The sequence below is a fragment of the Giraffa tippelskirchi genome, chromosome 3 (assembly GCF_054371585.1).
Source record: "Giraffa tippelskirchi isolate mGirTip1 chromosome 3, T2T-mGirTip1v1.2.pri, whole genome shotgun sequence".
Classification (NCBI taxonomy): domain Eukaryota; kingdom Metazoa; phylum Chordata; class Mammalia; order Artiodactyla; family Giraffidae; genus Giraffa; species Giraffa tippelskirchi.
Window position 1 is genome coordinate 47,861,042 of NC_137277.1, and position 26,444 is coordinate 47,887,485.

The 26,444-nt window shown below is 49.6% G+C and overlaps 2 protein-coding genes, 2 long non-coding RNA genes and 1 other non-coding gene across 42 annotated transcripts in view; 3 read left to right on the forward strand and 2 right to left on the reverse strand.

The window, feature by feature from the left end:
• Positions 1 to 11,525, reverse strand: part of RFFL (ring finger and FYVE like domain containing E3 ubiquitin protein ligase) — an 87,028-nt gene extending 75,503 nt beyond the window's left edge. For 24 of the 28 annotated variants that reach the window (XM_081584418.1, XM_081584402.1, XM_081584383.1 and 21 more), the window contains exon 1: positions 3,511 to 3,755. Coding sequence is in view for 4 of the 28 variants with exons in the window: in XM_081584394.1 (XP_081440520.1) it covers positions 11,311 to 11,344 (34 nt within the window). In the remaining 24 variants the exon portion in view is untranslated. Of the gene's footprint in view, positions 1 to 3,510; positions 3,756 to 11,310 lie in introns of those variants that run through there. The other 4 variants (XM_081584394.1, XM_081584372.1, XM_081584393.1 and 1 more) reach the window with 1 other exon arrangement.
• Positions 3,800 to 12,487, forward strand: LOC145543300 (uncharacterized). Its single transcript, XR_014080624.1, has 3 exons — positions 3,800 to 4,154; positions 11,358 to 11,469; positions 12,301 to 12,487. It is a non-coding gene; the product is annotated as an uncharacterized LOC145543300 (long non-coding RNA).
• On the reverse strand, positions 11,006 to 26,380 carry RAD51D (RAD51 paralog D). 11 transcript variants are annotated; one of them, XR_014080621.1, is made up of 11 exons: positions 24,779 to 25,038; positions 24,452 to 24,513; positions 24,146 to 24,264; positions 19,493 to 19,574; positions 19,105 to 19,239; positions 18,490 to 18,824; positions 17,843 to 17,923; positions 15,821 to 15,911; positions 15,625 to 15,695; positions 11,794 to 11,958; positions 11,006 to 11,631 (listed from the first exon to the last, which is right to left on the reverse strand). XR_014080621.1 is itself a non-coding variant. In XM_081584421.1 (10 exons), exons 1-10 carry the CDS (start codon positions 25,966 to 25,968, stop codon positions 11,518 to 11,520), a joined length of 1,008 nt encoding a protein of 335 aa, XP_081440547.1. In that variant the 5' UTR covers positions 25,969 to 26,380; the 3' UTR covers positions 11,006 to 11,517. The 11 variants fall into 11 exon arrangements, 9 of the variants coding, with proteins under 9 accessions (XP_081440547.1, XP_081440549.1, XP_081440548.1 ...); XR_014080620.1 differs by lacking the exon at positions 17,843 to 17,923; XM_081584421.1 differs by lacking the exons at positions 17,843 to 17,923; positions 24,779 to 25,038 and adding an exon at positions 25,896 to 26,380 and having other exon boundaries at positions 18,490 to 18,585.
• On the forward strand, positions 13,325 to 13,451 carry LOC145544024 (small Cajal body-specific RNA 11). The gene has a single exon (XR_014081249.1).
• LOC145543299 (uncharacterized) lies at positions 16,113 to 19,810 on the forward strand. The gene is made up of 3 exons (XR_014080623.1): positions 16,113 to 17,043; positions 17,862 to 18,700; positions 19,397 to 19,810. It is a non-coding gene; the product is annotated as an uncharacterized LOC145543299 (long non-coding RNA).
• Positions 26,381 to 26,444: the final 64 nt, after the last annotated feature.

The window sequence follows — 26,444 nt, forward strand, 5'->3', positions numbered from 1 at the left end:
CACATTATCATTCATTTGTCCACTCAGGAAATATAGGAAGCTACTCTCACCAACCCTCCCTCATGACTCCTGACAGATAATACGGCAGACAGGGCCCCTCTAGAAAGTAATTTACATAAAAGTTATAAAAGCTCTTTGTTATCTGTCATGGCTTGGAAATGGACTATTCTAGCAAATCAAACATCCTGAATAACATAATGACGCTGTTAAAGAGACTACCAATTTACAAAGAATTTCAAAGCGATGCAACACTGGTTCCTAAACCCGGTTGCAGATCAGAATCACTCGGGGAGCTTTTTGTAAGTAGCTGCCCAGAGTGGCTTTTAAAATACAGATTCTCGGTCATCACTTATCCACTCAAAATAAAAACAAAAAAACACTTCAGGAGGTGGAGCTGGGAAATCTGTATTTTTAAAGAACCCCTCAGTGACAAAACTGCTATGTAGCGAATCTTTTAAGGAGTGGCTGGCTTTGGGAACTCCTTGTAATAAAACTCACTTTTTAGTTCAAAAGGCTAAAACTGCACTGAATACAATGTGACCTTCTTTTGATGATTTGGGAGATCTTGGGTTTTCCCTTGCCTCTGGTTCATCATTCACTAGTCACTGTACTGGCAAAACCAGAAAAGAAAAGGTTAAGAATAATCAATCATACTGGTAAAAAGCTGGAAAAACCAGCTTTTGTTTTCCTATCAGATTTTTAAAGAGCTGATTTTCCCCAGAAGAAACTCAAGATTTTTATGCTTGCCTTGAAAAAGGAAAATGTTTAAAAACATATTCTCTTAACCAATTGCTCCAATTCTGAACGTTAATGGGCCCAAATGTATCAAACATGTGGGATAGTCACCCTGAACTAGAGAAAGCAGAGAAACTTCATGACAGTCTTAACAAAGATAAAGGAGGATAATGGGTTTAAGCTAAGAATGGCATCATGAGGATTAGATAAAACCACTGTCCTGACCACAGCAGACAAATCCTGGAAACTGGGAGAGCTCAAGTCTTTCAACACGTAAGGCCAATGATTCCAACCCATCTAGGAAGGCTTTCATGTAAGATACAATAGGATACTCTATTAAGAGCCCAACAGGTTTTAGGGTTTTAAAACTCCAAGTAATATAAACTCACAAAACAAGAAAGGGACCACACCACCTCCCTATTGAAGGAATGGGAATTTGTGATTGCATAGGAAAAGACTGTTCTTCAGATTGCCAAAATCTTTCTTACAGAAACACAAGTCACACCTATCAATAATCAGTAACCAAATAAAAATAATAACCATTACCAAACAATAATGAGGAGAAAGCTCACACCTCGAGGCTTCAGCAACAGCAATTTAAACTATGCATTCTCATTAAACTCTAAATTATAACTCAGTTCTGTACTGCAGAGGTTATGAGATTTTAAGGTGCAGAGGTTAAATCTTTCCTCTCAAAACATAAACCCTATAGCCAGTACAAGTTTCATACAAAATTCTCTAATCTACCTTTAAAACAACAGCAGTATTTATTAAAGGTTCTAAGAATAAAAAATCGAGGTGGAATTAGTTTCCTTAACACTGCTTAGGTTTACGAAGGTGTTTTCAGAAAGTTCTAGGCACAACACATTTTGTGTACTAAACATCACAATGGACAGGTAATTAGGGGAGAAACTGTACCCTTTCTTTGTTATTGCTGCTGTTTGTTTTGTCTTTTTAAATGTTGGTCACTGAAAATGCTTTTTCCACCACTATCTTAAGATAGTGCTAAGCAGAGTGGTTATCAACCAGCTTGGTCGTGAGAAAGTTTTGAAAGCAAATTAATTTCTAACCTTTTTGCGAACAGCTCTCTTTTTGTGCATGTTATTTTAGCAATGGGTTAAATTAAGTCGATTTCAAAGATTTACAAGCCCTGACCCCAAGGTAAACAGTCGGGATGACAGCTGTCTTCCTGATCAATATGGAAGTTTCTAGTGGGCTGATCTTCCTAAACAGACAGTAAAATGTGTGTGCGTGTGTCCAAGATTACATGGAAACCTTCTTCATGCACAATCAAGTTATTACAGTTAGGTCTGCCACATCAAACTGTAATTTTCATACCTAATTTTCAAACTTAAGAAAATAACACCTCTAAATAAACTGTAATTTATGACTTGTACCCTGAAGTCCAGATATTAGGAAATATGCTATAGAGTTTCAGAAATGCTTGCCATCATCTATTTCCTTGAATGTGAGGCAAAACACAATCAAGAAAAAAGGATAAAGAAGTCGTCAAACCTGAAATCCCCTGAACTAGCTCCCAACTCTAGAATTCCATACACAAACTCAGCCAGTACCATGTCCCCTGCCTGCTTCCATTCCTAGAAAAATGTTCCCGTAAGTGGACAACCTTGGCCACACTATCTTGAACTGTCACTGGGAAAATAACTGCTCCCCACACAGTTGTAGCCAACGTGGGGGGAGGGGGGGGACCAGGACAGGGAGTGTCTGCCCTCCAAACCACCTGTGAAACGGGATGGGCAAGAAAATTACTTTCTTAGAAGGCCACATAACACCTGGGGATGTTTGTTCCTTACTTTCTGGTGGCCTTTAGCCAGGGGTCAAAGTGACAGTTGTGGGTGAAGCCCTCTGTCCGAGCTAACAGTAATTCTTCCCTGGGATAGGCAGGGAGGAGCATAGTACACTCTTCCTTGATTACACAAGCAGTTTTTCCCCTAGAACAAATGACAGGCCAACAGAAAGGAAAAAGTATACTGTTGTTTCTATCTTCAGCCAGCCTGATATCAAGCTCTGAGCAGACAGAAGCCTGCGAGGCTGTGGCTCCCCGGGCCCAGCACTCTTTCCCATGTCTGGTCAAACGTCTCGTGGGCAACCCAGCTGCAGAGGCCCCACCATTCCTCTCCGTCTTGGCCACTGGCGACCTCACAGGTTACCTCAGGGGAACAGAAGACAACTTCCACCAGCGGCCCCTAGGTGGGGAGGGAGGCACGTGGGTGGGAGAAGCATCTCCCCAAACTTCTCCATCGAGCCTCCGAACTCCAGCCTCCACCTTCCTCCGAGAAGCCCGCGGGGCTCCTGCCCTGGAAAGCAGGGTCAGGCTAGTGGCTGAACGCAGGCCGCCGCGCGCACCTGCCTCAGTTTCCTCCGCTTCAAAAGCCGCGTCTTTCCCCCCCCACCCCCACAAGCGAACTGAACCTGCCGATCGGGTAGGGCGTTTGGAGATATATGATAACACGTCTCCCGTTAGTGCTCCCACAGGTGAAGCGCTTCCGTGAGGGGCACTCTTTAATGGGACAGGTGCGGGCTCCCGTGAATGCGCAGACTTTTCAGCGACGGAGGGCTTCCCCTCATCCCCTGGGGGCAGCGAGCGTCTCAGGCCGCGCCCCGCATACAGGAGGCGCCCCCACCCCCCACCCAGGACCACAGCCTGGCGAGACCCCGAGGCCGAGCAGCGCTCCCCCACTCCGGTCTCCCCCAGAAGCCCAGCCCAGGCCGGGCGCCCCGCGGACCCCAGCGCGGGCGCCGCTGCCTCCTCACCTGCCGCGGCCGCCTGCCCGGCCCCGCACCTGGGAGGGGAAGGGGAGGGGAGGGGAGGGGCTGGATCCGGGCCGCGGGCGCCTCAGGCAGGGGCGCTGCGGGCTGAGCCGCGGCGGCGTCTCCTGGGCTGAGGGGCGCCGGGGGGCGGTCGCCACATCCTCGCGGGCGGCCCCAGGAAGTTGACCCCCCCGCACCCCCTCAGCCATCCCCAGCCGCCGGGGCCGGTCGCTCCCGCCCCTCCGGGCAGGCCCCGCCCCTCGGGCAGGCCCCGCCCCCGGCGTGGCCCCGCCCCTTCGGGAGAGCGCGGCCGCCGCTCCTGCCGCGCCCGAGCCACCATAGAGAGGAGGGAGGCGCGCGGCGGACCAGAGGGCGGCCTCCGCGCGCGCGCGCGCGCGCGCCCCCTGGCGGAGCCCCGGGCCGCGGGCGGCCGACCCCGGCCCACGAGCCTGAGCCCGGGTGTGTGGCGGCGCTACTCCGCTGTAGGGGCGTCTGTTACTTCCTCGTCGACGGAGGTTACCGCACTCTGCGCGGAGAGCTGAAGGGTCCAAGTCCCCGTAACATCTCAGAACTCGTTTCCAAAGAAAAGTTTGAAAGTTGCCTCGCTTCTGTATCCCACTGTTCCTCACCACAACGGCTATCAGCAGGTGATGGTGCCCCCAAATTACAATGAAAGAAACCCAGGCCCATCGGGGTTCACTGTCTAATTCAAGGTTCCATGGTTGGGAGGTATTAGAAGCCGGATCTGAAGGACATCAAAACCCATGTTTGTCCCATTCCCTCTATGGCATCTCCCTCTCAAGCTTTTCCCAGTCTAAGGCCCCAGAGTTAGCTTAACTTGGTTTCCTCACTTAAGAAAGTGAGGAAACTGCTCAGAGGGAGGCCCTGGTAGAATGAAGATGACTCTGTAGGGAGGAGCCCACACCAGCCATTCATCATCAGCTGTGTACCTTTCAGCAGGTACTTAACATTTCTGAACTCTCCTTGCCTCATCCCTGAAGAAATTGGTACCGTTGGTGTCAGGCAGGTTGGTATGAGTATTAAATAAGCCAATACATATATTCAGAAGTGCTTAGCAAACTATAAGGGGGCTTCCCTGGTGGCTCGGTCGTAAAGAATTATGCCTGCCAATGCAGGTTGGCGAGATCCATTCTTGGGTCTGGAAGATCCCCTGGAGAAGGAAATGGCAGCCGACTCCAGTATTCTTGCCTGGAGAATCCCGTGGACAGAGGAGCCTGGTGGGTTACAGTCCATGGGGTCGCAAAGCACAACTGAGCGGTTGAGCAGGCACACAGTAAACTATTAAACAAAGCACTAGCGTTGCATGGGGAATTGTTAGCCAGGGTGGACTAATTTTCTTATGCCTTAGGTTCCTATGCAGACCTCTCAGTGTTGTCCTAAACAATTTGTATTTTAACATAAGGAATAGCACAAGGAAAAGTGAAGTAAAAATAATATCATTTATACATGCAGACTCTGTCACTTTACACATATTACTTCCAGTCTTCACAACCCAGCAAACTGAGTACTATTATTCCCGTTATTTTTTTTTTAATATTTATTTATTTGGCTGCGACGGGTCTTAGCTGTGGCATGTAAACTCTTAATTGCCCAGCATGTGGAATCTAGTTCTTTGACCAAGCACTGAACCCCAGTTCCCTGCATTGGGAGTGAGGAGTCTTAGTCACTGGGCCACCAGGGAAGTCCGTAATCCCATGTTATTAATGGAGATCTGCCTATTAAGAAATTTACCCAAAGCCACACAGTTAGGAAAAGGCCAAATTTGAAACCAGGTCTTTCCACCACCAGGAACACATGGAAAGACTGGCCTGCTAGCAGCCTCCAGCACCTGAGTTAACTGTGCCCATCTTTTTTCTCTCTGGTTATTTCGGTAACTTTCCTTGATGCACTGCCTTGTCCCCTCTGCTTCTCCCCAGGGGTTTATCTTCCCCCACGAAGGCATTTATCGGCTCCTCTTTTCCCTTTTCTGACTCCTTTTCTCTTTAGATGCCATCCTCTTATTTCTGAAAGGGCTTTGTGACCCGTGATTAAGGCACATCTATTCCCCACCCAAACTCTCCTTCTCTTGATGTTAATTATTATCATAGAAAGTTAATAGGTCCAAAACAAGGATGGGGTGAGACCCAGAGATGTCTGTTTGTAAGCTTAGTTTTTAAGCTTAAGTGCACAGTTCTGAAAGGGAGTGCACTTAAGCCACTGATGGGCCTGATAATTGGAGTCAGAATTCATGACACCCTGTGGAAATCATTTTTTCTGGGCCCTCTGGTCCGTATTACAGCTAAAGCATTGAAATGCTGCTAACTAATACGCATGTTGCTAAAGCAAGGAGGGGCTCAGAGCTGCATTTACCCACACACCTCCTTTCTCCACCTTGCGTATTATCACCATCATTATTTTTCATCTTTATCGTGCCCTTCCGCAGAGGCACTCCATAATGTACCCGTTGTGCAAATAATCTGAAATCCTTTTCAGCTAGCAATAGTATTTAGTAGTAATAAAACACTAATTTGTCTACCAAGTGACATATTTATAGGAGCTGTTTACTTTGACATATTTTTATTATTTCTACTCATTTGCTAAGTACTTTCCGATACATATTTATGAAGCACGTACCTTTCCCCAAACGGCAGTGAAAAAATAAATCATATTATTTCTTGTATTAGTAGCAGAGTGGCTTGTAAGTCCTAGAGCCCTGATTTTTGTTATGTTTGGCAAGAGCTTGAAGAATTAATGGTGATTGAGCACCTACTATGTGCCAGACTCTGTGGCAAGCACTTTACATAAATTATCTCTTTCATTCCCCTGAGACATCTATTTTACCAATGAGGGAAATGTAATTCCTCTGCAACATATATTTTACCAATAAGACAGAGACATTACCTTGTCCAGGTAATTTGGCCAGGAAGAGTCCAGCAGGGTTTTGAATCTAGATTTTCTCCTGACTCCAAAATCCCAATTGAGAAGGAAATGGCAACCCACTCTAGGATTCTTGCCTGGAAAATCCCATGGACAGAGGAGCCTGGTGGGCTGTAGTCCATGGGATCACAAGAGTCAGACACAACTTAGTGACTAAACTACCAGAATCCCAAATCATCATTCCATTTCATCAGCCCCCTCTTAAATTCTCTGGATCAATAAGTTTTGCAAGTTATAAAGTATTCGTTTCTGAGAGAGGCTGTGTAGGTTGTCCCAGAATGGAACACTAAGTAACAGACAGACACAGGATGCTAACTCCAATTTTTCTACTGGAAACTATCCTCTGACTGAATTACTCCCTAAGAAATCAATGGTAGGGTGCTTGCCAAAATGAAGGGCTGATACAAGAGTTCGACTCACGACTCCCTTGGTGGTCTAGTGGCCAAGAATCCAGGTGCCAATGCAGGGGACAGGAGTTTGGTCCCTGGTCCAGGAAGAGCCCACGTAACATGGGACAACTAAGCCCGTGTTGAGCCACAACTACTGAGCCCACCCTCTAGAGCCCACGCACCGCAACGAGAGAGGCCCCCACATGAGAAACCTGCACCCCCAACTAGAGACTAGCACCTGCTCAGGGCAGCTAGAGAAAGCCCACATGCCGCAACGAAGACCCAGTGCAGCCAAAATTAAAGAAAGAAATAAAAAAGAGTTTGATTCATTCCTGGAGACAGGACCAGGTACAAAGTTTTCAGGGGACAGTGCAAATGTGAGACCCTCATTCAAATAGTAATAAGAATTTCTGAATGGCAACAGAAAAGCATTTTTAATACAAATTAATTTTTACTGGAGTATAGTTGCTTTCCCTGGAGCAGGGCATGGCAACCCACTCCCATATTCTTGCCTGGAGAAGCCCATGGACAGAGGAGCCTGGAGGGCTACAGTCCATGGGGTTGCAAAGAGTCGGACACAACTGAAGCCACTTAGCATGCATGCATAGCTGCTTTACAATGTTGTGTTTCTACTGGTAGTTTCTACTGTATAGCAAAGTGAAGAGCTGTACGTATACATTCATTCACCCTCTCCTTTTGGGATTTCCTTCCCATTGAGGTCACCACAGAGAATCAAGTAGAGTTCCCTCTGCTATACAGGAGGTTCTCAATAGTTGTCTATTTTATGCACAGCATCAATAGTGTATATATGTCAATCCCAATCTCCAAATTCCTCCCACCCCCTTCCCCCCTTCAATATCCATACATCTGTCTCTGCTTTGCAAATATCACCTATACCATTTTTCTAGATTCCAAACGTGTTAATATACAATATTTGTTTTTCTCTTTCTGATTTACTTCACTCCATATGACAGTCTCTAGGTCCATCCATGTCTCTGCAAATGATCCAACTTCGTTCTTTTTTATGACCGAGTAATATTCCATTGTTTCTATGTACCACATCTTTAGCCATTCCTCTGTTGATGGACAGCAGAGCTTTAAACTAAGCTCAGGGCTCTGTGCAACTGCACTGGTCACACTACCATGAAGCCAGCCTTGCCTAGACAGAAGGGAGCTGTCACCAGTTTCTCCCAGGTATCATAAGCCTCTCAGTAATATGAAATTGAGGGCCTATGATATGCCTGGGGAAGTATCTGGCATTTTACATAAGCTATATGACCCTAAAGCAATTCTATGCAATAGGTGTTATTTTCCCCTTTTCCCCAGTGGATGAAACTAAGGCTTAAAGAGGCTGATTGATTCAATGGCATACAGTAAGTGTCAGAGCTAAGACCAAGTTAGATGAGATGTAAATCTTGTTCCTTGACTTTGTATCCTTTTCAGCATATACCTATTGTCTTCCTGCAAATCCCCGGCTTATGTTGAGACTCTTACACTCAGCAACTAGGGAAGCAGGGAAGAGCTAGGATTCAAAGGCTACTCAAGGAGTCGAGTTTGTGCAGCAGGTGAAGTGCACTAGTTCAGCTCCGAGATGCACTGAATAAGATGTGGACTGTGGTTACGACTCTGCTCTCCCAATGCAGGGGGCCTGGGTTTGATCCCTGGTCAGGGAACTAGATCCCACATGCCACGACTAAGACCCAGTACTAGTTGTGAGGGGCAAAGTCCTGTAGGAATGTCACGGGGTAGTCTGGAGCAACAGTGAACAGTGCTCCTCTTCGTGGCCAGAAAGGCTGCCTGTGTGAGGCTCTGTGGCTGGAATAAGTCCCTACTGAGGGCAGAACTGTACCAATTGAAAACTAAAGGCAATGTAGACACAGAATCCTGGCCAAGGAATCGAGAGTCCTAGGTTCCAGCCCCTGTTCTGCCACTGGGACCATCATTTCTGCTCTTGGACCTCACTTTCCTTCTGGGCTAAATGACAAGATGGGGCATATGGTCTTTATTTATTTGGCTGCCTTGTGTCTTAGATGCAGCATGTGGATCTTTGTTGTAGTACAGGCTTAGGCCCTGCAGCATGTGGGATCTTAGTTCCTCGACCAGGGATCGAACCTGCGTCCGTTCCACTGGGAGACTGATTCTCAACCACCATACCACCAGGGAAATCCCAGGGCATATGATCTTTACAGGCCTCTCAAAACTACAATTCTAGGGTACTGAGTCAGGGACAAAGCACCTGACACCACATACAGGAAACATGGCAGATGTGCCCAGAGCAGAGATGGCAACCAGGCTCCACCTTGAACATCAATTTCAACTGACTGGTGGTGGCTGCCTGGAGTGTCATGTGGAGAAAAACTAAAATTGCAAAGGACTCTGAGCTCGGCCGGAGAAGGCAATGGCACCCCACTCCAGTACTCTTGCCTGGGAAATCCCATGGACGGAGGGGCCTGGTAGGCTACAGTCCATGGGGTCGCTAAGAGTCGGACACGACTGAGCGACTTCACTGTCACTTTTCTCTTTCATGCGCTGGAGAAGGAAATGGCATCCCACTCCAGTATTTTTGCCTGGAGAATCCCAGGGACGGCGGAGCCTGGTGGGCTGCCGTCTATGGGGTCGCACAGAGTTGGACACGACTGAAGCGACTTAGCAGCAGCAGCAGCAGCAGCTGAGCTCGGCAAAAGAGAATGCTTGATTTATTGCTGATGCCTGCGTGGGTTCAAGATTCCCAAATGGTACAAATGACAGGGATGTGCCATCCCCAGCTTAACATTTTGTTTCCTACTATGGTTGCAACTAGCTTCCCAGGTGGCGCTAGTCATAAAGAATCCACTTGCTAATGCAAGAGATATAAGAGACAGTTCAGTCCTGGGGTCAGGAAGATCCCTTGGAAATGCCAACCCACTCCAATATTCTTGTCTTGAGAATCCCATGGACAGAGGAGCCTGGTGGGCTACAGTTCATGGGGATGCAAACAATCGGACACGACTGAAGCGACTTAGCATGCATGTACAAGGCTGCCATTATGTACCCACTGTTCCTAGTAAGGAGGCTGCAGGCTCATTTCTCCCAAGAGCCTGTGGAAGCACCAGCGCCAGGGTTCCTCCAGCCCTGGCTCACCAAGCCTGTCCTCACTCAGGCAGATACCCTCGGGCTGGGTTGCCACTTGCTCCAGTCCTCCAGACCTCTTCCTTTTATCCTTCCTGTGCTCATCATCTGTAAATGTTATATCTTCTGCCTCTAACTCTGACCCCCATTCCTACAGCCAAGACACAACTAATTAACTACACAACAGGCTCTCAAACCGAGAAAGGCAACCTTCCTTTAAAAAAATGTGGTCAGTAAACAATTCTGATCATGTTCTGCCTCTGATTTCCCCTTCCCTGCTGTCCTCCCCTCCACCCAGCGGGGGCTACAGCTCGCAGAGAGATGGCCACAGCACCCGTAACAGACCGGGGCGGGGTGGGTATTATTTCATACACTGTGGTACAGCTGGCAGGAAGAGAGGGGTAATTACATTGCATCTTCGAGCCACCGGCAATGAATTTCTGCATAAAGGACTAGATTTGCCGTGTATTATTTACGCCAGCATCAATTTTCCCAGCTGGCTTTATTGACTGTGCAAATTCTCCCGTTTATGGGCAAGGCCATGGTTCAGCACCTCGGCTTACTCTACAGTGGAGGGGCCCCACAGGGCACCACGCACATTTAACAGGCGGCTGGATTCACCGGGGCCAGGTCACATCTTCCCTTCCTGTTAGATTAAATCCCTGGGACTGCAGTGAGCTCGCAGTCTCACCTGGTCACGGTGATGCATGCAGGGGTGTGAAACCAAATCGACAAGAGGGAAAGAGGTTCTCTGGGGCCTCACTCGGGGAAACTGAAAAGCCACCGTCTGGGGGAAAACAGATGGCTCTGCAGCTCAGTGAATTTCTTTTATATTAATATGTTTTTAAGAGCAAGATCTAGATAAGGCAGAATTTTGGCACTAGTGGTAAAGAATCCGCCTGCCAACGCAAGAGACGCCAAGAGACACGGGTTCGATTTTCGGGTTAGGAAGATCCCCTTGAGGAGGAAATGGCAACCTGCTCCAGTATTCTTGCCTGGAAAATCCCACAGATGGAGGAGCCTGGTGGGCTACAGTTCATGGGGTCGCAAAGAGTCAGACACAATTGAGCACACACATGGGTTGCATTTACAAGGTTACTTCCATCCAGTAAGTCAAAGACAGAGTTAAGGGAAAAGGAGCCCCATCTTACAGATGGAAAAACAGAGGCAAAGGAGAAAAAAAAAAAAGGGAAACAAAGGCAAGCAGAGGCCTCAAGCTCAGTCACTGTGTCAGGATGGAGGGTAGGATAGTGATGTACAGGGTTAATCCGTCCAGGCACTAGGGTGACTCTTCAGAGATGCCCAAGTCCATGAACCCGGCTCCCGCTGGAAACACACATGGTAGAAACAAGGGAAGAAAACCTGGTACCAGCATGAATTTCTGGGTCCTTCCACAACAGCATCCTCTCTTGCCAGTAACGCTGTGTTTCCGGAGAGAGGAGCTGAGGGCTGAGATGGCGTCGCAGCGAGAGAGCATCTCTAGCACCCCAGGGGCTGCCGGCAGCGAGCAACAGGCATTACTGTGCAGGTGAGTTGGGGGCCTTGCGGCCTGTCCCTTTCCCCATCAACAGCACCATCACGTGTGATCTCCCTGGAACACTGGGCTCTGCTCCCAGTGTCCTTTGTGATCTCCCTGGAACACTGGAGTCCCCCAGCTCCCTATGTCCACCGTCTCCTGGCAACCTGTTGGCTGGAAGAAGACAGGAGGGAAGCGTTGAGTGTCTGAGTTGAGCCCAAGTAAGTAGCTTCTTTGGCTGCAGGGTCTCAGCCTTCAGGAATTCACAGACATCTGCAGGCACGGAAGCCACCCTCAAGGGCCTAGATTCCTGGCTTTCCCCTGGGGCTGGCTCACCAGACGGGGGGATTTGGTCAGACAGGCCATGCGTCGGCTGCCCAGAGCTCCTGAGCCTTGGGTGCTGTCCAGGAGAAGCCGGGTGCTGGGCACAAAGCTCCAGGAGCGTCCCAGGGCAGGTTTGAGCTGCCCGCTGTCCCTGTCTCGGGTCATGTGATTGGTCACCTGCGGCAGAAAGAATCAAAGGCTTATAGACCCGTAATGCTGGTACAGAGGACATTTGCTCCTATAGCTTCATTTTACAGACGGGAAAGCTGAGGCCAGGTACAAGGAAACGACTTCCCCAAGGCTCCATGACTTATCACCAGTCTGGAGTCAGAAGCCTGGGCTCCTGACCTGTGCAGAGCTCTTGCCACTAAACCACAATGACGGGACTTCCCTGCTGGTCAGTGGTTAAGAATCTGCCTGCCAGTGCAGAGGACACGGGTTTGAGCCCTGGTCCAGGAAGATTCCACATGCCACAGGGCAACTAAGCCCATGCGCCACAACTACTTATCTTCACTCTAGAACCCGTGAGCCATAAATACTGGGAAGCCTGTGCACGCTAGAGCCTGTGCTCTGAAATAAGAGAAGCCACCGCAATGATAAGACTGCACTGCGCCTGCTCGCCGCAACCAGAGCAACTCTGCGTGCAGCAATGAAGACCCAGCACAGCCAAAAATAAATAAATAATTAAAAATAAATAAATAAACCACAAGGCCCCACAGTGGCTTGACTCCAACAAAAGGTAACAGGACAAGTGTCTGGGGATAAGCAGGGCTGTCTGCTTAGGTCTACTACACTTCCCAGGTGGCACTAGTGGTAAAGAATCTGCCTGCAATGCAGGAGACCTGGGTTCAATTCCTGGGTCGAGAAGGTCCCCTGGAGAAGGAAACGGCTACCCATTCCAGGATTCTTGCCTGGAGAATCCCATGGACAGAGGAGCCTGGTGGGCTACAGTCCAAGGGGTCCAAAAGAGTTGGACACGACTGAGCAACTTTCATTTTCGCTTTTCACCCTCAACCCCAGCAGACGGGCATCCTGAGACCATATCCACCCACCCCTCTGTGTCAGGGTGTGCATCTGTGTATAGAGGTAGGAGGGGTTTGGGAAGGCAGGGGGATCCTATTTCGGTCGGTCAGCTCTACCCTGCCCAGGCTAATCTGAGGTAAGGGACCTCAACCTCACTGCATCCTCTTGAGGTTCTCCCCTTGCCCCCCATCTCCCACCCCCAGGGCAGAGGTGAGGCTTGTTCATCACTGAATCTCTGCTGCCTCAGCCAGAGCCTGGCACACAGCAAGCACTCACATACATCCTACAGTCAGGAGAGGACAGTAAAAGAACAAAATAATAGGAAAACAGATCCCTTTATGCTGCACAAAAAATACAACTTTCCTGGTAATCTGGCAGTGTAATATCTAGGCTATTTACAAATACATGTGTCCCCGACTCACTGATTATACTTTTAGGAGTCTGAAGAAATATGAGATATAGAAAGAGATTTAGATATAAGGATGTTCACTATAGTTTTATTTAAAATGGAGGAAAACTCTTGTCCTGCCCTATGCTTTTTCTGCTCCCCTGTGCTCAGTTCTAAGAGGGGAGTCTGGCAGGACACACAGCAGTCTCCCTGATCTCAGTTGAGGATGCCTTTCTAAGAACAGGGCTGAGAGGATAATTTAACATAAATAAATAAATAAAAACTGGGACTTCCCTGGTGGTCCAGTGGTTAAGAATCCATCTTGCAATGCAGGGGACATGGGTTCGATCCTTGATCTGGGAACTAAGATCCCACATGCCACAGAGCAACATCCCATGTGCGCTGCAATGACTGAGCCCTCACGCCACAACTAGAGAGCCTGTGTGCAGCAAAGAAAGATCCCCCAGGATGCAACAAAGATCCCACGTGCTACAACTACGCCCTGACACAGCCAGATAAATATTTTAAAAATAAATAAAATAAACAGAGGAAAACTGGTAATGACCCATAAAGTCCCCAAATCAGGAAACAGACTGTTATGGCACTCCAGGGGATGCAAACTACTGTCCACAGGACAAATTTGGCCCCAGAAATGTTTCTGAAAATCAACTTTTATTGGAACACAGCCATGCCCACTTGTTTAGGGATTGTCTATGGTTGCTTTCATGCTACATAGGCAGTTAAGCAGCTGCGACATAGACTATCTGGCTGTAAAGCCTCAAATATAGCCATCTCTTATTATCTGCAGGGGCACTGGTTCCAGGACCCTGGGAATACCAAAGCTGCGGATGCTCGTCTCACATAAAAAGGTGTAGGGACTTCCCAGGTGGTCCAATGGTTAAGAATCCACCTTCCAATGCAAGGGACATGGGTTCAATCCCTGGTCTGGGAACTAAGATCCCACGTGCCTCAGGGCAACTAAACCCACCTGTTGCAACTAAGACCTGACACAGCCAAAAGTAATCAATAAAATGGTATAGTTTAGTTATCCCTTCATATCCACAGGTTCCATATTCACAGGTTCAACTGTGGATTCGAGCAGCAGTTGGTTGAATCCACAGATGCAGAACCCTTGGATAGGGAAGACCAACTGCATTTACTATCTGGTCCTTTAGAGAAAAAGTTGCCCCCTGTAACATGGTATTAAACAAAATAACCTGTAGCTAGATTTCCCATGGTGGTCCAGTGGTTAAGAATCCGCCTGCAGGGGATATGGGTTTGATTCCTGCTCTGGATAGAGTCCATATGATGTGGAGCAACTAACGCCTACATACAACTGCTGAGCCTGTGCGCGAGAGCCCATGCTCTACAATAAGAAAAGCCACCGCAGTGAGAAGCCCACACAATGCATTGAAGAGTAGCCCCCACTCGCCGCAACTAGAGAAAGCCCGTGCCCAGCAACAAAGACCCAGAGCAGCCCCCCACCCCCAAAAATGTAGCTGCTAAAAATGGCAAAAAGAATCTATTTAAAGATTTGAGAAATGGTGTCCTTTTTTAAAAAAAAAAAGAAAAAACACAAGATTACACAAGTTTAGTTGGAAAGCTGATTAAAAGCATTGTATATAGGCAGAGAAAAAAGATTCAATGAAGGTATATTAAAAAAACTAATATGGTCTCTTTGGATGTGGAGATTGATTACAAACTGAACACTTATATTTAACTATTTTTTACCCTCTTTTATGAGAAGCGTGAAGACTTTCAAAAAGTTACTCCATAAGCAGAAAAAGTTACTAAAAGCAAAAAGATCCCTTTCTATGAAGCTCTGGAAAAGGCAGAGCTTCATAGAAAGGGACAGAAACCAAATCAGTGGTTGTCTGGGGCTGGGGGATCTTTCTGGGGTGATTGAAATATTCTATATCTTGATCTCACCAGATATGACTGTATCAAACCTCAAACAAAGAGAAGTTACTCTGTGTGAATTACACCTCAATAAACCTGACTTAAAGAAAGTAAAAAGAAAAACAAGACTGTCCCTGGGCTTCCCTGGTGGTTCAGTGGCTAAGACTCTGCGCTCCCAGTGCAGGGGGCTCGGGGTCGATCCCTGGTTGCAGAACTAGATCCAGCATGCCGCAACTAAAGATTCCACACGCTGCCACTAAGTCCCAGCACAGCCAAATAATTAATTTTTAAAAAGTGTTAAAAATAACATTGCCTGATCCCCTGGCTGTTTACATGTCTGATCCCCTCACAGTCTGGCACTCTAGATGACCCACAGAAGTTGGGCTATGACCCTTTCTCTAAGGGTAACTCTGGAGGGTCAGAAGCTGCTGTTTTGAGGAAATAAAGAGCACCTGGAAAGAACACCTCCCCACTTGGTGAAGTCCAGGGACCAGAGAGAAGGCAAGCATGGCTGGCCAAGCCCACTTCCTTACCAGCACTGCCACACTGAGGTCCCGGGCCAGGGTCTTCAGCTCTCGGGCCAGCTGCATCATCAAGGCCAAGCCTGGAGGAGAAAAAGCAAAGGGTGGGCAGTGGGGCGGCGGGGACCAGGCTGGCCAAAGACGGGACACTCCAGAGCCACCAGGCAAGATCACGACCCTCCACCCTGCACTCTGCCACACCACTCACCTTCCCTCTGCTGACCTCCCAGAAGTGGGGCGACCACCGCAGCCACGGAGTCCACAACCACCACCTTCAGAGTCCCAGAAGAACCGCTGATCTAGGAGGGGTGATGGGAAGCCCACCAACCAGTTGGCCTCCAGGGGGCGCCCATTCCAGGACAAACCTGCTGCTCTATCAGAAACTGGTAGGAAATAACCTCTCCCACCCCAAATACAGCTTGCCCCTCTATGATGGAACTCAAACAATGCCTTTCCCCCCCACCCTCATGTGTATGTATAACAGATTATACTGAAGATTTGGGCTTCCCTTGTGGCTCAGCTGGTAAAGAATCCGCCTGCAATGCGGGAGACCTGGGTTTGATCCCTGGGTTGGGAAGATCCCCTGGAGAAGGGAAAGGCTACCCCACTCCAGTATCCTGGCCTGGAGAATTCCACCGACTGTATAGTCCAAGGGGTTGCAAAGAGTCGGACACAACTGAGCGACTTGCACTTGTACTTTCACTGAAGACTTGGATGGACAGAGAGAGTTCAAATCACAGGATATCAGACACTCTAAAATAATTAAATTTGAGAAATCCCTGCTCAGATCCTATGGTCCCCGATCAGAAAATTTTTTCTTTCCTATTTTTTAAAAGATTTTTTTGATGTGAACCATTTTTAAACTCTTTATTGAGTTTCTTACAATACTGCTTCTGTTTTATGTTTTAGTTTTTTGGCCCTGAGGCATTGAGATCTTAGCTCCTTGACCAGGGATCAAACCAGCACCCCCTGCACTGGAAGGTGAAGTCTTAACCACTGGACCACCAGGGGAGCCCCAGATGTCACTCTTTTGATTAGGCTTCATTATATGTCAAACGGAATGCACTGCCAGCCCATGATCACATTGTGACACAGGACAACCTGTTGCATTTTGCCCTCACACGTGTGCCGTCTTGCAGAAGCCAGCGGCCTTGCTGTGAACTGCCTATGGAAAGCACCATATGGCAGGAACAGTGGGCAGCTTTGAGGACTTGAAGATGGCCTCTGCCAACAACCAGCTGCCAGCAAGAAGCTGAAACCTCTAGGAAATGAATTCTGCCAACAACCTGAATGAACTTCTAAGGGGTTCTTCCCCAGCTGAGCCTACAGATAAGAGCACAGCCCACCTACCACTTTCATCACAACCTAATGAGACCCTAAGCAGAGGACTAGGCCAAGCTGTGCACAGACTTCCGACCTACAGAAAAGGAGGTAATAAATACGTGTTGTTTCAAGTCATAGTTTGCAGTAACTTGTTATGCAATAATAGAATACATATCAGCTAACAGTCCTACAGTTTAAAAAAAAAAAAAAAGTCTTTTTGACCTGGGAGTTGAGAGGTTTGGGTTATAAGCTTTGCTCTTAATGTAAAAAAAAAAAAAAAAAGTTTTTTTGGCCAGGAGGTATGTGGGACCTTAGTTCTGCAACCTGGGATCAAACTCGTGTGCCTTGCAATGGAAGTGCAGAGTCTTAACCACTGCACCACCAGGGAAGCTGGCTGGAAGTCCCTAAGCTTTGTTCTTATCCTAAATATGAGGTGATTGTGGGCAACTCACTGAATGTCTCTGGCCCTTACTTTGCTCAATTCCAACAAGCAAGTCGGATTAGGTCAGGACTACTTCATGTCTCAACACATGAGGAGGCATAACCTGCTATCATTCCTATGCCAAGTATTCGTTCAACCATTATATGGTCTGCTGCTGCTGCTGCTAAGTCACTTCAGTCGTGTCTGACTCTGTGCGACCCCATAGACAGCAGCCCACCAGGCTCCCCTGTCCCTGGGATTCTCCAGGCAAGAACTAAAGTTTGTTAAAACAGTTTGTATTACATACAACCCTGTGTATGCCCATGGGAACACGATATGCTTTGGGGTGAGAAATAAAGTTTAAGATAAATTAAACTAGTTTCTCTAAGGTTTCTCCCAAATGTAAAGGTATATAAACCATGCACCATATCCTATCCAAGCACCTATGAGGTGTAGCAGGGTATCAATGCAAATGCCATTCCTAACCTCTCTCCCTTGTCAACAGGACTCTGAATGTGTTCAAGCACCAGGCAGAGAATCTGACATCAGGGAAGGTGGGCCCAACCTCTGGAGTAGGACATAAAAACATAACTCAGTTTTTGCCAGTTAGATGCAAAGGGAACTGGGAAGTGTAATGGTGGGTTCCAGAGAAAGAGGTACAGAAAAGAGGCATCTATCACTGCCTTGGATATGGATGTGTGAAGACATGATGCTCGGAGCCATGGCAGCCACTCTGCAATCATGAGGGGGAAGAGCCAGAGAATCAGGCACACCAACCTAGAGCCCTGATACTATGGGTGTGCCAACCTCCACACTCATGTGAGATAATTAAATGTCCTCAAGGTTCAAGTGTCTGTCAGATAGACTCCATTATTTGCAGCTGAATGGACCCAGTTGGAATGCAGAGATGAACAGGACTGATCCTTGCACTCAAGGAAGGGGCTTACTCTTTAGTGGGGAAGATGGGCATGTGAATGAGAAGGCAAAGAATTGAGGGGGGAAAGAATTAAGCATCCAGAAGTCCCATTCTGGGAATGGCAGGCACAGCTAAAGTCACCAGATTGCACACCTGCCCACACGCAGACAGCATGGGTGAGCTGTGAGGAGCAGGGAGGGCAGAAGATCAGGCTCACCTGCTGGGACACAGAGCCTCGCAGGTCCTGCAGCACGTCCAGCATCTGGAAGATGTCAAACGCATGTACCACCTGGATCCTCTGGAGAGCTCCTGCCTGAAGGGGCAGGAGAGAGAAGGCAGGGCCTTGGAGAAGAGGAGCCCGGCGTTGTGCGAAATGAAGAGGGATTTTGAGGTTGAGAGAGAAGAGGCACTTAGATGCAAGGACTCAGGTACAGGATGGCAGTGGGCTTTGTCTGATGGGCTGGTTCTCAACACACTGGCTGCCTGGATGCTGAGCCGCAAAGCCAAGTCAGAGCTCCGTGGGAAGGAGTGGCAGTGATCAGTGTGTCTGCCCTGAGCAAGATATCGGGGAGAAACACAGAGGCTGGGCGTGTGTCTGCCCTGAATGAGGGGATGCCAGGGGTTGGGTTTCTAGGAAGGATCCTTGTGGGTAGCATCCAGCTGGGATGATGTCATAAAGGGGCGGCTTTACAATACAGGAAGCATTGGTGGAACAGCAAGTTTCAAAGCCAGAAATGACTAGTCACCCAAATGGTCCAAATTCTTGCTGAGTTAGATAATGGGATCTTATGGTGTCAGAACCTCAAAGGAACCCAACCTTCCTGCCCTTTACCTGCTCCTCCTCGTCCGAGGTCCTGGCCTGAAGCAGCTGGAGGATGCGGGAGGCTGTGAGCCCTCCATTGGAATCAATGTAGAGGACGTTCTGCTGCAGGCCATGGGCTACGTTTGCTGCCACACAAAGACATACCTGAGTAGAGACGGGCCATTGGGTGAACCTGAGTCCTCAATAAGGGCCCAGAATGGGAGCCCGCCCACCAAATCTCATCTAGATCCCAGAGGCACGAATGGGCCCCGAGACTCGAGTTCAAGTCCCGCTCCTCACCACCTGTCTTCTCTCTTCCAAGCTCTGAAATCACAGGACACTGGCAGAAGCTTCCCCAGAGATCCAGGGCTACGCATCCACCTCCCCCAACCCTCCTGGCTGCTGGATGCAGGTGTACCTGGGTTTTGCCGCTACCCGGGGCGCCTACAATTTCAGTCACTTCTCCAGTGTAGAGACCAGCATCTAGCAGTTTGTCCAGGCTGATGGCAGAAGAGGAGGGAAGAGCATCAACCAAAGGGACTGGAGGGGAGGGAGGAGGGGAGAAGGAACAGCAAGACATTCCTTCCAAGCGCTGTTCTGTCCAGAGATGTTCTGACATCTCTGGCCAGGCGGCTTCTCCTTGTGGAGTCTCCTTTGGGGAAAGCAAGCATGGCTGACTGTTCCCCCTCTGGCCCCTCATCCCTTCACTCTCGCCTTAAAGATCACCTCTGGGTAATCACTTCTCTGCAGAGGTCTCTTCACTGCCCCATTCAATGGTTCTCCTCTCAATCTCCATCTCAGCCCCTTCTGGGTTCCCTCGATAGCACTGCCCATAATTTGTCATGTTTTAAAACTTTGAAATAATTATAGATTCACAGAAAGTTGCAAAAAAAAAAAAAAAAGAAACATGTAGTGAGGTCCCATGTACCCTTCAGCTGGTTTCCACTAACAGTAGCATCTTTTACTCTAAGATGTATTGTACCACATCTTAGCGCAACATCGAAAAACAGCACTGGTGCAGTCCACAGAGCTGCACCTCCATTCCTTCCATGTGTGTCCATATGTCCAGTTCTCTGTCGTTTCATCCCACATGTGGGTTTATGGAACCATTGCAATCGAGACAGAGCATTTCCATCACTGTAGGGCTCCCCGTGCCACCCTTTTATAACCACACCCCGCCCATTCACCCCTAAATCCCTAGCCAGCCCCTGGTGACGGCTTAATCTGTTCTCCATTATTATTATGTTATTTCAAGAATGTTTACTTCCCTGGCAGTCCAGTGGTTAAGACTCTGTGCTCCCAATGCAGGGGGCACAGGTTCGATACCTGGTCAGGGAACTAAGATCTCACATGGCGTGGCCGAAAAACAAAGAATTTCTAAAAAGGCCCAAGCAGGAATATTTCTTAAGCTTCCCAAATGATTCTAATGAGCAGCCTGGGCTAAACTACAGGTCTGGACTCTACAGTCAAGAATCAATCGCATTCCTGGCCATGAGGATCTCCGTAAGGAATTCCCAAATCCACCTCGACATGGACAGACACCCGGCCCCCACCACCACCACCTGCCTTGTGGAACAGAAGTACAACTGAGCCTAACCCCCTGTTTTGAACACAAGTTCAGTTCAGTTCAGTTACTCAGTCGTGTCCGACTCTTTGCGACCCCATGAACTGCACCACACCAGGCCTCCCTGTCCATCACCGACTCCCGGAGTCCACCCAAACCCATGTCCATTGAGTTGGTGATGCCATCCAACCATCTCATCCTCTGTCGTCCCCTTCTCATCCTGCCCTCAATCTTTCCCAGCATCAGGGTCTTTTCAAATGAGTCAGCTCTTTGCATCAGGTAGCCGAAGTACAAGTGCTGTCTGGAATTTATCCTCCACCTTCTCCCCTGAACTGGCTTTCGTTCATTCTTTCAGTCACTCATTCAAACATCGCCTGAATCTCTCACATTTCCTAAAGGCCTTTTTCTAAAATAAGGGGGAGGCAGAGATGAACAAGACACAGCTCTGGCCTTCAAGGAACCACCCTTCTCCCCAGGTCAGCACAGCTGCTTCCGTGGCCCGCTGCCTGCTCTCCCACTTGTCAAGATGCCTCCCCCACCCACCGCAGGACTACAGGAGGTGAGAAGACCTACAGCAGAGGGACGTCCCTGGCGGTCCAGTGGTTAAGACCCCTTGCTTCCAAGGCAGGAGGCTCAGGTTCAGTCCCTGGTTGGGGAACTAAGATCCCACATGCTAAGTGGCATGGCCAAAAAAAAAAACGCCAATAAAAAAAACAGAGAAACCTGCTTCATTTGGGTTAACCAGCATTTCGTGAGCTGTTGACTACAGAACTCCCCTCCCCTCCCATGTCAGAGTAATACCCATCAAGTGTCCAAAGACCACTGTGACAAAGGCTAGAAACCTAGGGGTCATCTTTGATTCGTCACTTTTGTATCCCCCCAGCAGGAAGGCTTACAACATTTCTTCAATATGCCTCCTGCTGTCACCCGACCCAGATACGCTCACAACACCCTCCCCTGCTGTATCCTCCTGGGCCTCTCCTGCCAACTTCCCCAGCCCCATCCACCAGCCTGTAACTCTACTTTCATGACACGGCCTCCTGCCTGGAGGGAGCAACATGGCAGATGCCTTAGAGCTGAGTTCTTAGGCTTAGCAGTGACAGGTGTGACCTCAAGGGCCTGGTCTGCCACTTACTCACTGTGGGATCTTTTTTTTTTTTTGCCTTTGGCTGTGCCACCCGGCTTGTGGGATCTTAGTTCCCGGACCAGGGATCAAACTGCAGTGTAAGCACAGGATTCCTAACCACTGGACAACCTGGGAAATCCCTAGCTGGGGGATCTCGAGCAAGTGTCTTAACCTGAGTCCCAGTTTCCTTATCTACAGGATGATGGCTTTCATTTCTTTTTAAAGATTTTTTTTGATGTGAATGAACCATCTTTAAAGTCTTTACTGAATTTGCTACAATATTGCTTCTGCTTTATGTTTTGGTTTCTTGGCCACAAGGCATGTGTGATCTTAGCTCCCCATCCACAGATCGAACCTGCACCCCCTGCATTGGAAGGCGAAGTCTTAACCACTGGACCGCCAGCGAGGTCCCAGGATGGTGATTTTCATCGCAACAGGCTCACTGTAGTTGTCAGTGTTAGTCGCTCAGTCATGTCTGCCTCTTTGTGACCCCATTGACTGCAGCCCACCAGGCTCCACTGTCCATGGGATTTTCCAGGAAAGAATACTGAAGTGGGTTGCCATTTTCTTCCCCAGGGGATCTTCCTGACCCAGGGATTCAACGCACATCTCCTGTGTCTCTGGCACTGCAGGCAGATTCTTTACTCACTGAGCCAATGGGAAAGTAGATGTGAAGATAAATGAAATAATGTACCTAGAGTAACAGTGCCTGCTTCCTGATGAGCACTCAGAGAAGGCCCACCCATTCCTCACTGCACAGAGCAGTCCTGAACCTCTCTGATCTCCTCTGTAGTGACCCATGGGGGCTGCCATCCTGCCCGTTTACCACCTGACCGCTCTCTCTGTATTTTACAAACCCTGGTTTTATAAACTCCCAAAGGCCAAGCCTGCTTCCTTTTAATCACCCCCTCCTTAGCTGCTTGCAAGCATGCTCACACCTCTCTCATGTTCAGCTGCTCTTCTCTACCCAGTGGACCCCGGTCCCCTTAAGTGTGGGGGCCTCACCCATACCCACACTATCTGCACATCTCTGGTACCCATGCTTGACACTGGCTAGTGCTTGATGAATAACAAACCTGAACCCTCAACCCAGGGAAAGCAAGCACTGTGTTGTGTGAACCCTGCCAAGAGAACGTGTTATGGAAACAGCACGGGCCAAACCGATCCAAAGACCTTTGTGGTGGCAGTTCTTTATCAAATTCCACACAAACAGGCCAGGGAAGAGGTCAGACTCCCTTGGCCAGAAGCCACCTGTTTTCTTCCAACTCTTTCTCTCTCCCAACATGGCAGAAGGAAACTACTCTCGTCCCCTCCTGCTGCAGTGTACAGCGAATGAACCAAGTTCAGGAACAAGTACCCCAGGGCTGGAGCCCCACCACTGCCCCTATCTCCTCCTGGGCTAAACTCAAGTGGGGTTAATAATCACGAACTCACAAGGTCACGAAGAGATTATACAACCTATTGTATAAACTTGTTGTTGTTGCTGTTCAGTTGCCCAGTTGTGTCCGACTCTATGCGACCCCATGGACTGCAGCACGCCAGGCCTCCCTGTCCCTCACCGTCTCCGGAAGTTTGCCCAAGTTCATGTTCATTGCACTGGTGATGCCATCCAATCATCTCATCCTCTGATGCCCTCTTTTCCTTCTGCCCTCAACCTTTCCCAGAATCAGGGACTTTTCCAATGAGTCAAGTGTTTGCATCAGATGACCAAAATACAGGACTTTCAGCTTCAGCATTGGTCTCTCCAATGAGTATTCAGGGTTGATTTCCCTTAAGATTGACTGGCTTGATCTCCTTGCTGTCCAAGGGACTCTCAGGAATCTTCTCCAGCACCATAGTTTGAAGGCATCAATTATTCTTCGGTGCTCCACTGTATAACTTACTATGTGTCAGTGGCCGGTACATAACCTAGTCCTGCCACACTCTCTTGCCCCATCCATCCTTAAGTGGAAGGGGAGGTAGGGCCAGAGAAGAGTTGCTCTGATTTGCTGAATAATAATGAAATACTGACATCTTGTGTTTCAGTGGTTGCAGATTTTGCCCCAACGTACCCAGGGGTCACAGCTGGAGACATTTTTGACTATCAGACAAGGGGAGAAGGGAGGTGCTACTGGCATCTAGCAGGCAGAGGCCAGGGAAGCTGCCAAACGACCTACTAAACATGCAGGACAGGTTCCCTCCCTCCCCCAATAATTCTCTGCATCTCCAAAAGTTAGGAGTTATGAGAAACCTTCTTATAGGGTAACAGAACTCAGAAGTCCTGATTGTCCTCAGCACTCACTGAAAGAGCCTGCTGGCTCCAGACTCCAGCATCGAAAGCCCAGCGAGAGGCAGTCAGATTGCCCTGCCTCTGACCTTGTCCCGCAGGTACACACACAAACCTTCCAATGCCGGTGGACAGGATGGCCGTGGAGGTCTTCAGTTCCTCGTAGAGATCAGCCCCATTGAAGGGGAAAGCTGAGAACTGAGCCAGCAGCACTCGTCTCAGGGCGACCAGGGCCTGCGGAAGGGGCAGGGCAGCTCAGGATCCGGGCTGCAGCAGCCCGAAAGTATTCGGCAACCACCCGTCAAAGGAGGGGGCCTCCCAGGGCCTCAGACGCCGCCGTTATCAATCTTTAGGAACCCCTCTGCTCGGGGATGGGCATTTAGAGACACCCAGGTGTGGAGCCTGGAGACGCTCAGCTCACCTTGTAAGACAGACCACATTTCTGGGCGACCTCCTCCAGGTCTGCAGAAACCAGGTCTACCACTGAAAACGAAACACGTGGGGTTGATGGGCAGGGAGGGAGGCCCGGGACGTCCCGCACTTGACTTTCCCGCGCCCGCGCGGACTGGCGGAGCCCTGGGACCCGGCGCAGTGGCGGGCACACAGCGGGGGTTCTACCCTCCCAAGCGCTTGGCTCGCCCACGCCCACATTTCCGGGCTCCCCGGGGTCGTAGGAGGGAGGGGAAGGGCCCCTCCGGATGTGCTGGGGCCGGCAGTGTGGCCCGCACTGGCGCGCGCCCGCGGTCACCTGTCTTGATCCCGCGGCTCCGCAGGAGCTGGACCGTGTCCTGGGTGAGGCCCGGGCACAGTCCCGCCCGGAGCACGCCCATGTTCCCTGGGGGCCTGGGGCCGCTGGTCCTGGGGGCACCCGCGGGGCCCTCTCCAGTCGCCCCCCAACCCTGGCACCCCTTTCTGGACGGGCGAAGAATGCGTGAGGCAGCGACCGCGCGGAGAAGGCGGACCCTTCGAGAGCTCGGGCGCCCGGGGCCAGGCCGTCCCGGCCGCGCCGCCGCTTCCGGCTTCCAGGCGCCAGGACCCGGCCTGCGGCGCCACCTGCCGGCCGAGGCGCGGACGCGCGAGCCGGGAGGTCTGGGCGGAGACAGCGCGGGCTGCAAGGAGCCGGGCTCCCAACGCGGAAGTCACCGGGCCGGGCTCCGCTGCTCGGCGCCCGCGTGCGCTTCCGCCTTCTCCTGGGCCAGCCCACCCCCCAGTGCAGCTTTCGGTTCTGAACGCTGGGCCAGAACGTTCGATCGGACCGACCATCCCTACGCCCAGGGACCTACCTACCTGTTAGCGAAGGAAGGCAGTAAAGAGCAAATCAAATAAATCAGATAATTACCGAGATTATGATGGCTGCTAAAAAGCAGCGCAGCACAGAAAGAGCATCTGCTTCTCTAGTTTGCAAATAAAAGAATTTTTACATGTACAACGATAAAACCCCTGAGTGTATAGAACACACACACACACGAATTTTAAATGTCCTTGGCTGGACCTCATCCTCTGGAAAAAAGAAAACAACTTTACAAGGTTAGCTTCGCACAATCTAGTGAGGTGGTGGTGGTTTAGTCGTTAAGTCGGCTCCGACTCTTGCGACCCCTTGGACTTGCGAGCCCGCCAGGCTCTTCTGTCCATAGGATTCTCCAGGCAAGAATACTGGAGTCGGTTGCCATTTCCTTCTGCATCTAGTGAGATAGGTGCTACGTTTATCCCTGTTTTACAGATGAGCAAAATGAGGCTCGGAGGTGAAATCATTTGCCAAAGGCTTCACAGCCTATGAAGCTGTGGGCAGAGCTGGACTTAATAGCTGACGAATCCCCACCCAGGTGAAAAGCCATTGCTGTTTTAATAGCTGCCCGGTTCCTCACCCCACAAAGCTGTGTGTATGTTTTCCTCCTGGTGATATGGTCTCCTTGAGAACAGAAACAACCTCTGGCCCATTTCTGTATGTCTCTGCACCACCCACCATGGTCACTCAATACCTGAAGACACTTGAGTTGGGAGTGGGACAGAATTTAGAATTCCAGCAGTAAAACCTGGGTATGTGGGCACTCTGAACTCCATGAGCCATCCCAGCTTTCCCTGTGCCCACACAGCTGGACACGAGGTTTGCTGCCTCCGATGTCTGGATATGAAGTCTCAGAATTCTATCCGTGAGATGTCCCACTCCCAGAGACCCAGTCCAGTACTGCCTGCCTCCCTCCACGCCCAGGTGCCACTGTCTCAGCATCCACCTCCTCCTTCCCAGGACAGATTGGAAGGGCACAGCTGGTGAGCGTTTTGAGATCTTCAGAGAAGAGCAGGGCTGCTGTAACCACAGAGCCTTAGCCTAAGGGGTGTCGTCGACTGTTCTGGGGCTCTGCCCGCTCCTGACGTTGGTCCTGGGCCGCAGCAGCCCCCAGTCAGAGGGGAGGGTA